This window comes from Megalopta genalis, chromosome 8 (genome assembly GCF_051020955.1).
Source record: "Megalopta genalis isolate 19385.01 chromosome 8, iyMegGena1_principal, whole genome shotgun sequence".
In the NCBI taxonomy this organism is placed as follows: Eukaryota; Metazoa; Arthropoda; class Insecta; order Hymenoptera; family Halictidae; genus Megalopta; species Megalopta genalis.
Window position 1 is genome coordinate 9,075,975 of NC_135020.1, and position 13,179 is coordinate 9,089,153.

At 45.4% G+C, this 13,179-nt stretch overlaps 2 protein-coding genes across 6 annotated transcripts in view; one reads left to right on the top strand and one right to left on the bottom strand.

Moving 5' to 3' along the window:
• The window catches only part of LOC117227733 (A-type potassium channel modulatory protein KCNIP1), a 38,071-nt gene that overhangs the window by 8,500 nt on the left and 16,392 nt on the right, over positions 1 to 13,179 (bottom strand). The gene's annotated exons all lie outside the window — the stretch shown is intronic.
• Positions 163 to 6,835, top strand: LOC117227734 (dynein regulatory complex subunit 5). Its single transcript, XM_076524374.1, has 9 exons — positions 163 to 480; positions 570 to 842; positions 1,484 to 1,675; positions 2,216 to 2,380; positions 3,269 to 3,407; positions 3,644 to 3,875; positions 4,437 to 4,589; positions 6,399 to 6,513; positions 6,590 to 6,835. Exons 1-9 carry the CDS (start codon positions 434 to 436, stop codon positions 6,651 to 6,653), a joined length of 1,380 nt encoding a protein of 459 aa, XP_076380489.1. The 5' UTR covers positions 163 to 433; the 3' UTR covers positions 6,654 to 6,835.

The window sequence follows — 13,179 nt, forward strand, 5'->3', positions numbered from 1 at the left end:
ATTGATTATTTTTCACATAATTATGTCAACACCCGAAACGGGACGATTCCTCTGGTCATTTGAAGTAACTTTTTCCTTAGCGAAAATGCAATCCGTGGCTTTCTGTACGACTTATTAACGAATAACACGCTGACCAATGAGAGGCGAACTGAGCAATGGCCGCCTCGCGCCAGCTGGTCTCGCCTGTCATTCGTCACTGTTTTTCTCGTTAATGACTCGTCAACAAAGCCGCGGATTGCATCAGGAATCATTTCTTTCCGGGTATTAACATAATTATGGGACAGCCTGTACAATATTACAGCTAATGAAACGCATTTCATTCGATTTCTATACGCAGACTCTCCGAAGGTAGCAGAAGGCTTCGGTGGCGTAATTCAGAGGGTCTGTCGTAGCTCCGTGGACGAGGCGAAGGGAAAATTGATATTTTTCGAAAATGAAGATACCGCAGGTTGTGCCGAGAAACGTGTTCGAGGTCTACAAGTAATGCAAACGTTTTGTCCGTGTAATCAACGAAATAATTTCTCCGGAATATCAAAGGTTAGAACGACGCGATTTCTCTTGTTCGTAAGATGCTCCTACGAGACGACGCGGCTGTCGAGCGAGCTGGAGCGTACCCTTCGCTCGGAGGATACTCTCTGGGACGAGAATAGGATTCCAAGCCTGAGGAGGCTCGCTCTTCTCGCCATAGCCGCCACGTGGAAGGATAATCCGATCCTGGACGAGCTACCGACCTGCGAGGACAGGAACGAGCTTCTCGAACTGCTACCAGTCGACCTACCTCTAGAATTAGCCATCACGAAGATCGAGGATGAGCACTACTGGGAACGATGCTCGAGGGACAAGTAATTATGATTATCCAAACTATAGATTCGTCAAGAAACCTAACCCAGAATCAACGGGATTACGACACTTCTCCGTCTCTCGGGTTATGTCAAGGTTATGTTACTTCCTGAGGTCACATTTGAAGTGACATTTTTCTTAGCGAAAAATGCAATCCGCGACTATTAACCAAAAATATTGGTTATGTCAAGCTTATGACATAACCTTGTCTAACTTCTCGATGAGAAGTGAGTCCGGTTGGCGCGAGACGGCCAAATGTCGTAATAATAGAAATAATAAATTTAAATACAATTAATCATTGATCATCTGTTTCATTAAAAAGTTGAAGAAAGTTGATTGTAAAAATCTCAGACTCCGTAAATATGAATCTGAAGAAATCGCAAGTCCACGAAACGCGTCTTCCGGGTTCTGCAAACGCGTACATTTTCCAGCGGTTCGGTCCTTTTTAATAGGTAATTTTCGTTTACCCGAGTGCCTTATGTATAACCCTAGGGCACCCAGGGTGGCTCATAAGTTATTGTACAGCTCTGCCATAAGGGCCCGGGTCTGGATCTAGGTCTGAATCTGGGTCTGGCCGTGTTCGAGCTCGGGAAACATAGAATCCTCGCTGTTGAATTGTTCAAGAAATCGTTGAACGTTGCAGGTGGAAGACCAACGAGCTGGCCGAGCACGGGAATTCATGGCGACAGCGTTACTGCGAGGGTATATTCTGCGAGTATCTCGAGAGCCTCGAGCCAAGTTTCTACGAGACGCAGAGGGAGGAGTGCGAGAAAACGATCAGCCTCGTAGGAAGTTACGTGCACAAGATAAGGATCCGTTCCCTCCGACCGACCAGGCGAGTCGTGGCCGAATTCGCGGTCAAATTCACGGCCTAATCGCGGACGAGCGATCTGCGAAGAAACTTTCCAGTCCGATCGCCGAGTTTTAGTACCATTTTAACGTAACGAGCCGAAGGGCGAATCGCATTATTTTCGTTTGCTCCACCGGTCCGAGATGTCTTCCTTCGGACCAAAGATAGAGCCATAATACACTACCGTACGCATCTTCGCATCGTTCTCGCGGCAAACGAAATTAATTAATCCGCGTGCATCGATCGCTTTGCATTTGTCACGTTGATGATAAATCGTTTCTCATATTTTCCTTTGCGACAAGTAGACTGCGGATTTTTATCGACGTCACAACATAGAGACGTTCGTTTGATTTTCTTTTCTGAATAATTCGATCGGATTCGCAGTGATAAAATAATATTTTCAAATTGTTTAGATGATCCGGAAGATCTTCAAAAAATAGGAAAAAAATAAGGAATAAAAAAGGAGGAAAATCTTGGCTAACCATGCACAAATGGGTTAACGATCCCTTCGACGTTGCTTTACAGGAAAGTGAAGTCCGCGGACGAGGGGGATCCTTGTCACGCGGAGGAGGACATAGTCCAGCACATTCCCATGGCCGAGATCCTGCCCCAGCTGGCCAATCTCACCGAGGTCCGCATCAACTTCGGCGTGATTTACATGAACGACGGATTCGAGTGGCGTGACTTCCAGTGAGTTGTTTCCACGACGATTCATAAAATATGCATTCGGCGCAACAACAATGCAGGCCCCGTTTTAAAGTTCGCCCCGTTTCCCGAGGAAGCCCTTCAAATTTCAATAGAGCCGCGCGCGCTCGCGTCCCGGCAAAAGGTGCACGGCAGATCGCTTGTCTCATTGTTTTCCTCGGCCGACAGTTGGCGTTGGAATAATAATCGTGCCGCCGCGCGCCTGACAACCCGTCCCCGCCGGTGTCGTGTGTCGCGTACGTACGGCGTATACATTCCTGGGACACGAGCAAAGATCCCCCGCGCTACTATTCAATATTATCGCAGTCGATTCCTGGTCGGTTTCCAACAACCTACGCCATCCTTGACTGGTCGGGGAAGGTCGGCTAGATATATTTTTGTCGCGAACCACCGACCGACCGACCACAATTAGCCCTCGTTAAGTTTCAACTAAACTGCAACTAGAACTTTACGCGTTGTCGGAAGTAGGCTGTTTCCCTCGAAAACTCCGCCTAAAGGTCCATTTCTATTAATCGACGAGCCGACGGTGTTTCATCGTTATTTCTCATTATTCATTAATATTAATATATATATTATTATTTTTATATTATTATATTATATTATATTATATATATATTAATAATAATTAATAATATTAATATACATATATATATTAATTAAGGGTGTCCAAAAAATGTCTCGCAATCCGAAAATTTTCTTCTTTCAGTGCGATTGCTATTACGGTTAGAACCTCGATTGAAAAATGAATTTCGTTATACCAATATGGGGTTCTGCAAGTTCAGAAATAACAATAAAACTCTGTGAATCGGTTCGGCTCGCCGATGAGTATAAATAGAAATATTATAGAAATTTTATTTTCTACGAAAAAAAAAGGTTCTCCGTCGAGGATTGCCAGGGTCTCGGCCGAGGATTGCAGCCTTGCTCGAAGCTGAACAAATTCAGCATCTCCAGGAGCAATTTGGATCAGCCGCGTGCCGCTGGTTTACTTCAAGGACTGGTGGAGAACCAGAATGTCGGTGATCGATCGAATGAGACAACAATTAGACCGAACTGAGAACTGCGAACGAACCGCGTACGGGTCTCTGGGCGAGACAGCGCGAAGCGTGCAAGGATCCGGCCGACCAGAAGAGAATCGATTCGAAATTTCGACAGGATTTTTGCACGGGACGGCCGTCCGCCGCGAATCGAACCGTGCACGGAACGTTCGCAGCGGCGTAGGATTCAACAGAATTTCTTCCCGGCGCACAGATCACGGAGATCGACTTTTCCCACTGCAAACTGGGGGACAAGGGAGCGTTTGCCGTCGGCGAGTTTCTCTCGGCGCACAACACGAAGGTGATACAGTTGGTGAACAACAACATAGGGCCGAAAGGAATGGCGGGTCTGATACACGGAATACTGAAGGGAACACCGGTGCTCGAGCATCTGAACTTGAGACTGAACCCTCTGCTGGACAAGGGTGCTATTCATCTGTGCGCGTGTGAGTGCATTCTCTTTAAAAACTCGCGCGAAACAACGTCTTTCACTGTGGAGTGACTAAAAAGTCGGCGGTGGACCGCGGTGGATTGTTCCGCGATCGATTCGTCCCGACGAATCGTAATTTATAAAGCGATTCGGTTCGCGAGAAATTCAGATGAATTTCCATTCGATTCCGTCTAATAACAAACGATCCTATCGTTTGAGGAGGTATCGAGAAATCGCGCGAAGAGGCTTCTCGAATCGATATCGTCGAGTATCGAAATTAGAACTATGATGTAGATACAGGGTGTCCCGAAAGTGTCTTGCAATCCGGAAATGGTGGATTCCTTAGGTTATTTGAAGTAACTTTTTCCTTAGCGAAATATATAGTCTGAATACGTATATATATAACATATAAATAATATATGATAATATATATAATATAACATAATATATAATATAATATATAATATACAATATAATATATAATTATATATATAATATACAATATAATATATAATTATATATATAATATAATAATATATATATATATATATATATATATAGTTTGAATCCGTTTCAGACTTGCTGCGAACCGACAGGCTGGAGATACTGAACGTGAGTAGCTGTGGGATAGGACCTGCTGGAGGCGCGGCTTTCGTCGAAGCATTGAGCTCCGGTTGCGACTTAAAAACCCTCCGCCTAGACCTGTCGAATAACGATTTAGGCCAGGAAGGTGAGAGAGATCGAATCTCCTTGATTACGCGAATGGATTGCGTCCCGGTAAACGATAACCGATGCCTAGACTTCGATAGCTAGAATGCGAATCCGAAAACCGGCACGGAGACATTTTATGATAAAGGGGGCTCATTTATTATGTATCGTAGGCTCTCAAATAACGCTAACATTGTACAGAGTGTCCCGAAATTACGGTATTTCCGGGAATTAAAGGGTTCGTTCCTGAGGTTATTCGAAGTACATAATTTTTTCCTTAGCAAAAATGCAATCAGCTGGCGCGAGGCGGCAGAGCCAATGAGCGCACGAAGCCCGATTCCGCTGATTGGCTCGGCCGCCTCGCGCCAGTCGAGCTCGCCTCTCATTGGTCACCGTTTTTCGTTAATAACTCGTAAACAAAGCAGCAGATTGCATTTTCGCTAAGGAAAAAGTTACTTCGAATGGCCTCAGGAAGCCCTTATTTCCCGGAAATACCGTAATTTTGGAACGCCCTGTATTTCCTGGTAGTTAAAAGCTCTCGGACACTCTTTGAAACGTATAACTTTTTTTATAACTGGAATAAATAATTTGAATTTTTTTCTGTTCAGATGATAGAGCGACTAGCCTACTAGACATTCACAAAATTGCTTTTTTCTCATTGAAATTATATTATATTATATATATATATATATATATATATATATATATATATATATATATATATGTTAGATTAAATTATATTATATGTACAGTAGCGGACAAAAGACTAAGGCGAAAAGAAAGAAATTGGTAAAATGCACTGCGGTTGCGAATCTCCTCCGGAACGACGTCTCGCGTAGAGCAATCAATCAGAAAAGTAACACGATTGTGCTTCGATTCGTCCGAGAATAATATTCTTTGGTCAATCCTGACGTGTTCAATGTTGACAAGCCTTAGCAGATGCAAAACTCATTTTTCGATTTCTGGTACTCGGTGTCGGCCTCTTTTATGCGGCTTTCATGCTTTTGATTGAAAATGTGCCAACTGTCTTTTAACTGTTCCAATTGTAGAACAGAAACGATCCTTTGCGTGCAAACGATGGATACGACGATCCATCTTTTTTCTCCGGTAGTCTTTCGTGGACCGCCATTTCTGCGGTCAAAATAAAGAGGCCAGTCTTTAAACATTTATAGCATGCTTGTTTCCAAGTAGTTTCCAATTTGGCTTCCTTTGGTTACGTAGTTCCAAAGGACGACTTGTTCCGCTTTCGTTGGATAATAAATTCCGTGATTCAACCATATTTTTATGCTCGATCAATGAACTCGATCTCTTGCACTAAGAGACTTCTTTCACAGCTACGTTGATTCACGTAGAATCTTATTTCGATTTGAAATAATATAAAATATATGTAATATATGAATATATAATATATGAATATGTAATATATAAATATATAATATGTGAATATATAATATATAAATATATAATATGTAAATATATAATATAGAAATATACATATAATATATGAATAATATCCATATTTAGCAGATCATGTTCCAAATCACCGAAACGAGTGTGGCACAATATTGTAGGGCAAAGGGTTGAATCAACCAAAGGTACTAATATTTTGATATTTGTATACCAGAAGATAAGAAACGAATTCGCAAAGTGTTTCTCGCTAGACAATAACGAGTGTAACTGTGATCATGTCAAAATTCGTCATCTTTTTGTGACCGTTACTGTACCGAAGTCGCCGCTTTTCCTCGAAATTTCCTATCACGAGAACGCTGTATCTCGACGCGATCGCGGATCGATGGCGCCGGCTAGAGAATGATAACCCGTACTGTTTCAGTGGGCGAGATATTCTCGGATGCACTCAGAAGCATTCCGTTCATTGTTCGGCTCGACGCTCGGATGTGCAATTTCTCCGCGCAATCGGAATACTCTATTTACGAGAGCGTGCTCAGGTAAGGAGAAGCAATCGCGTACCGGAATCGCTGCAACGTGTCCCTGGCGGGGATCAAAACGACCGGCAATTTACAGAAACAAGGCGATGGTCAAGGCGAGAACACGGAGGACTTCGTTGACCGAACGGCTGTCCGACTGACCCATCGAGTCCACCGGATCATTGTTACTGGGAAATTAAACGAAGATCAGCTTCGCCGGAAATTACGCGGCCGATGCGCGAGAAATAGCTCTGTTCGCCGTTGGAATAAACGAAAACGTGAACAAAAAATCTCGCTGTTTTTTTAAACGACTCGACAAAGATGGTGGCATGGTTGACGGAAAATAGAGGGGAAAATAGAGGGGAAAAGAGAGAGAGAGGGAGAGAGAGAGAGAGAGAGAGAGAGAGAGAGAGAGAGAGAGAGAGAGAGAGAGAGAGAGAGTGAAAGGGAAGTGGGATTACCGAAACGTGTCAAGTGGAATGAGAATGACCATCGTAACGGCCAAGGGCTAATGAAAGGTTCGGCAACGAAAGAACAGCGGAACTAGGGTGCAGCCGACCCGAGAAACTTATGCGAAAGCCGTGGGCACGGCGAATTGTGCCGGAAGTAGGTCGCAGGTAAGGCTTTTTTGTCATTATCAACGGGAATCGGACGATGAGAAATCGAAGATTCTCGAGTTGCGCATTTTCATCTTCAAGCTGAACGACAATTGAGGAGAATTTACTGTATTAGGTATGTGACCATCGAATTGCCTTCGAATCGTGTCACGTGGCCTCCGAATTGCCTTCGAATCGTGGCGAAAAATTAGAAATAAAAAAGCTAAGTCAACTTTTTTATTCTAGCATTACTATGTGTTCATATTAATATACATCGGCATACTGACAGCTGCCTTTTTTTGCCGACTGTCCCGAGTTTCTACAAAAACGAGCGGCGCGAGGCTGGAAGAATCGCGACTCGGTATTCTCAGATCTGCCGGTTTCAATTCCGATCTCCGAACATTTCTGAGAGAAATTACTGCGAGTCGCGGGTTGGGCGCAGCAATCTATTGCTTATTTACGAAGAAACCGACCATATTGGCAGACCAAAAGTGGACTCTGACCGATCGGCTTCCGAACCTACCGTATGCATTTCGGGCATATCTATCACTCGAATTTGTCCGGAATTGATGAATTTGTAAAACCGTTGAACAGCTCCGGTCTAAAGCAACATGTTTCGTACCGATGGAGAGGAAAATTATGAATGTCGAAAAAAATGGTGAAATGAAAAAATTTGCCGTGCGGTCAAAGCTTGAAAATAAAATAGAGGGCACCCCGGTTACCAAACAGCCGTAAAAACTTTGATCGCCCGCGCAAGGATTAACGTTTCTAGAGCGGTTGTATCTGTGTACAGGCTAACGCGTCCAGAATTTGTGGCCGCGGATGGTAAAAAAGCAGCTTAAAATCGGGGGTTCTCCGAGGGCTAATTAGTTTCAATGAGAAAAGTACAGCATGAAATGCAACGAGCGTACAACAGATGCTATACATTATCTACCTGCCCTCTTTGCAGGGCTAGCCCGAAACGGGTTAACCCGTTGCATGGTTACACAATTGCGCTGGGAGAAACTACTGTAAGTCGCGGGTTGGGAACCCATTTTTTCTTTAGCTATCTGAGGAAACTGACATAACTCCCCTTGCGTAGGCGACTAGGGCATCCACTTCTATGTTGACTTATAATTTTTTTCATGTTATTTATTATACGTTTCTATAAAAACGAGCCGCGAGACTCGAGGTATCATGTCCGAGTGTCCGGCGATTATCCTTTTCAATTTCGAGGTCCCGGCCTTTCAGGGAGAATTTACCGTAATTGGCCGTAAACGGTGAAACGCAAGAATCGAGGCGGCTCCTCGCTCGCATAATTAACGCCAGAGCAAACTTCTCGGCAAACAATACACTCGTGTATATCCCGTGCATCGTGCTCCAATTTCGTCCAAGTCGACGCCATGGTTTCCCAACGTTTTCCGGTACGTTGCTCCCTTTTCGAAGTTTATCGTCGTTCACCGGCTCATTCGTGGTTGCCGTTCTGACCTTCCCATGCGATTCGCTAATCAATTCATGATCTTACGAAATCAGCACCGTACCTCGACTTCCGACGATTTCGGAGAGGAAACTGCGTTCCGAATTCGAAGGTAAAATCGAAGGGGTTCCGGGCTAAATAAATTCCTACGAGCATCCATCGGTTGCCGTTTTGTCCCTGTTCCCCGCTAACGAACGACAATTTGGAACATCGACCGCGAACAAATTGCAGGGAAACCGACCGCGTGTCGATCTACTCGCTGTCCTCCAACCCCGATTACCCTAGTCCCGGTCATTATACTTTCGATTTCGTCTGTAAAAGTTAATTAATACCAGTGTAGACGGAACGACACGATTATTCAACAGCAACAATAATCAGAGACGGTCACTGTCAGGGATTTTTTTTTATCCACGTGGCACGTGGTACGTATGTATATATAATATATACACAGTAAATTCTCTCCAATTGTCCCTCGACTTGTAAACAGTAGCGGACAACTTGGGAGAAGGAGATAAGATTGTTTGTGAGCCGCGCGCGTCGTCGCTTTCATAGTCGCCGATTGTCGACAATAATAAGCCGGCGAGGTTCGAACAATCGTATCTTCACTCCCCAAATTGTCTGTTTACAAGCTGAGGAACAATTGGAGAGAGTTCGCTGTGCTTGGCACGTGGCGCACCCCCGCAGGGAACACAATTACTGGAGGGTCACAATGTTTCGACCAGCTTTAATTCACGGCGAACGGCGATCATCCGACAGTGGAAACCCGGGTTGGAGAGCCTTCGATAGTTATCGATAGAGGGTTAAAAGATCGCCGACGCAAACGAGACAATGAAACGATGGCCTGTCAGCCGGACGACCTGACGCCGAACGGACGTCCTCGGTTTAGCGACAATCGAAACCGATACAATGCAGGAGTTCGACGTTTATGTTGCCGATACTGCTCCCGACCGGATCAAAAGCGAATCGAAAGCAAGCGCCCCCGCGCAATTGTGCGACCATGCAACGGCTTAATCCGTTTCGGGCTAGCCCTGCAAAGAGAGCAGGTAGATAATGTGTAGCATCTGTTGTACGCTCGTTGCATTTCACGCTGTACATTTCTCATTGAAACTTGCTCTGGCGTTAATTATGCGAGCGCGGAGCCGCCCCGATTCTTGCGTTTCACCGTTTACGGCCAATTACGGTAAATTCTCCCTGAAAGGCCCGGACCACGGAATTGAAAACGGTAATCGCCGGACACTCGGACACGATACTTCGAGTCTCGCGGCTCGTTTTTATAGAAACGTAGATAAATAACATGAAAAAAATTATAAGTCAACATAGAAGTGGATGCCCTAGTCGCCTACGCAAGGGGAGTTATGTCAGTTTCCTCAGATAGCTAAAGAAAAAATGGGTTCCCAACCCGCGACTTACAGTAGTTTCTCCCAGCGCAATTGTGTAACCATGCAACGGGTTAACCCGTTTCGGGCTAGCCCTGCAAAGAGAGCAGGTAGATAATGTATAGCATCTGTTGTACGCTCGTTGCATTTCATGCTGTACATTTCTCATTGAAACTAATTAGCCCTCGGAGGACCCCCGATTTTAAGCTGCTTTTTTACCATCCTCGGCCACAAATTCTGAACGCGTTAGCCTGTACACAGGTACAACCGCTCTAGAAACGTTAATCCTTGTGCGGGCGATCAAAGTTTTTACGGCTGTTTGGTAACCGGGGTGCCCTCTATTTTATTTTCACGCTTTGACCGCACGGCAAATTTTTTCATTTCACCATTTTTTTCGACATTCATAATTTTCCTCTCCATCGGTACGAAACATGTTGCTTTAGACCGGAGCTGTTCAACGGTTTTACAAATTCAACAATTCCGGACAAATTCGAGTGATAGATATGCCCGAAATGCATACGGTAGGTTCGGAAGCCGATCGGTCAGAGTCCACTTTTGGTCTGCCAATATGGTCCGTTTCTTCGTAAATAAACAATAGATTGCAGCGCCCAACCCGCGACTCGCAGTAATTTCTCTCAGAAATGTTCGGAGATCGGAATTGAAACCGGCAGATCTGAGAATACCGAGTCGCGATTCTTCCAGCCTCGCGCCGCTCGTTTTTGTAGAAACTCGGGACAGTCGGCAAAAAAAGGCAGCTGTCAGCATGCCGATGTATATTAATATGAACACATAGTAATGCTAGGATAAAAAAGATGACTTAACTTTTTTATTTCTAATTTTTCGCCGCGATTCGAAGGCAATTCGGAGGCCACGTGACACGATTCACGATTCACCATTCGGTGGCCATAGCCCACGATTCGACGTTCACGTACCCTGCAGCTCCGCGGTTTTTAGAAAATAATCGAACTCACACCCAAACAGACCATTTTCTATTTTCTTCCGCGAATTCGCGTCGCGTGCCGCGTCAGACGCTTCACCGACACCTTTCATCCTTAGCATCGACGTAGCAATAAATCACATAAGCATATATGATTAACATAGGGAAATTCACAGCAACCCGAAATTTGGCAATTCCCGGAGAAATTACTACATATGATTCTTTTTTCGTCCATTCGAAACGGTCGATGAAAAAAGACAGCCGTCCAAGAACCAACCACGAGTGTCGTCGAAATCGGCTCGAAACCTGACTCGATGATTCGCTAAATAGTTGTCCTTCGGGCATTCCGTTTCCACAGAATGCGGCAGAGTGCAAAGAGAGCACACGCGGCATTCCGCCGCCGAAGGTGTCCTCCTCAGTTCTTTTATATGCCGCCCTTGCAGCTCTCGGGAGAACTCCATTGTCTCCATTCATTGCCCCGCCTCCCTCCTCTCCCACACCCTTGTCTTCCAGCCTCTGGACACACGTTTCTTTGAAAAATCGTAGCGTTGGCGCGCGCCAAGGTTGGGCGTTTGCTGGTAACCGCCCTATTGAACTCGGCATTTCTATTTAAGGGTTGCCGCTCGACAATTTCGCTGACAACTGCGCCAGTAAATGTGGTCTAGATAACTAGGTAGTCTAGGTGATTTTGGTAGTATACGTAGTCCAGGTAGTCTCTAGGTAGTATAGGTAGGCTCTAGGTAGTCTCTAGGTAGTCTCTAGGTAGTCTAGGTAGAGTTTAGGAAGTCTCTAGGTAGTCTAGGTAGATTCTAGGTAGTCTCTAGGTAGTCTAGGCAGACTCTAGGAAGTCTCTAGGTAGTCTAGGTAGACTCTAGGAAATCTCTAGGTAGTCTAGGTAGACTCTAGGCAGTCTCTAGGTAGTCTAGGTAGACTCTAGGCAGTCTTTAGGTAGTCTAGGTAGACTCTAGGTAGTCTAGGTAGACTCTAGGAAGTCTCTAGATAGTCTAGGTAGACTCTAGGAAGTCCCTAGGTAGTCTAGGTAGACTCTAGGGAGTGCCTATGTAGTCTAGGTAGACTCTAGGAAGTCTCTAGGTAGTCTTGGTAGACTCTAGGAAGTCCCTAGGTAGTCTAGGGAGTCTCTAGGCAGTCTAGGTAGACTCTAAGGAGTCCCTAGGTAGTCTAGGTAGACTCTAGGAAGTCTCTAGATAGTCTAGGCAGACTCTAGGAAGTTCCTAGGTAGTCTAGGTAGTCTCTAGGTAGTCTAGGCAGACTCTAGGCAGTCCCTAGGTAGTCTAGGTAGTCTTTAGATAGTCTCTAGGTAGTCTAGGCAGTCTAGCGCATCATTCAAAATCGACAGCATCTAAGATTTGAACTCGGAAGTCCGACGCCGCGTCAGCCATTTCGAATGACTATCTGCTAGTGCGCGTGACGTCAGAGTGCACAGTCATCTATGCTTCGCCGGTCTTTTGGATTTTCTATAAACGCGCTTACACACGCGCCGTGTCTAATGATACATACATATGGTCCAAGGTCTAGATGGCCTAGGTGTTGCCGGCCGGGAAAGTCGAAGTAGAGGCTCGTGTTTCGATCGAGGGACCTCGCGTCGTTTAGGAAGATTCCCGGCCCCGCGTAAACGGCAGACACGCCAGCTCGCATCCCCAGCATGATAGCCGATGGGTGGGGGACGACGAGCATCGATCGAGATAAATAAATTCAGAAACTCGGACGTGTCTTCTCCCCCCCTCCCCCTACGTCCCGCCATACTTCGAACCCCCTAATTTGAATGAACCTTCGAACTTTCACGCGCCACGCGCCACGTGCTATGGAATCGCGGATAGCGCCGCAGGGGTGGTGCTCCGTCGTTACGATAATCCCGACGATAAGAAAAAGGTCAAACGATTCGATTCCGCGGGTCATGCTTATTAATTAGGGACTTCACGAATACGAAGAGAGTGGGGCTCTGCATCGACGGTCTAGAATCTAAAAAATAGTAAACCATCGACTATAGTAAATTCTCCCTAATTGACACTTGGACTGTACACAGAAGTCGACAATTTGCGAAGAGAATATATGATTATTCGATTCTTGCGACTGTCCCAAAATTATGGTACTTCCGAGAAGTTATAGATTCCTGAGGTCATTCGAAGTAACGTTTTCCTTTACAAAAATTCTCCCCGAGGCGTCGTTAACGAGTTATTAACGAAAAACACTGACCAATGAGAGGCGTGCTCGGCCGCCGCGCGCCAGCCGAGCTCGCCCAGCCAATGAGCTCACGAAGTCCAGTTCCGCTGATTGGCTCGGCCGCCGCGCGCCAGCCGAGCT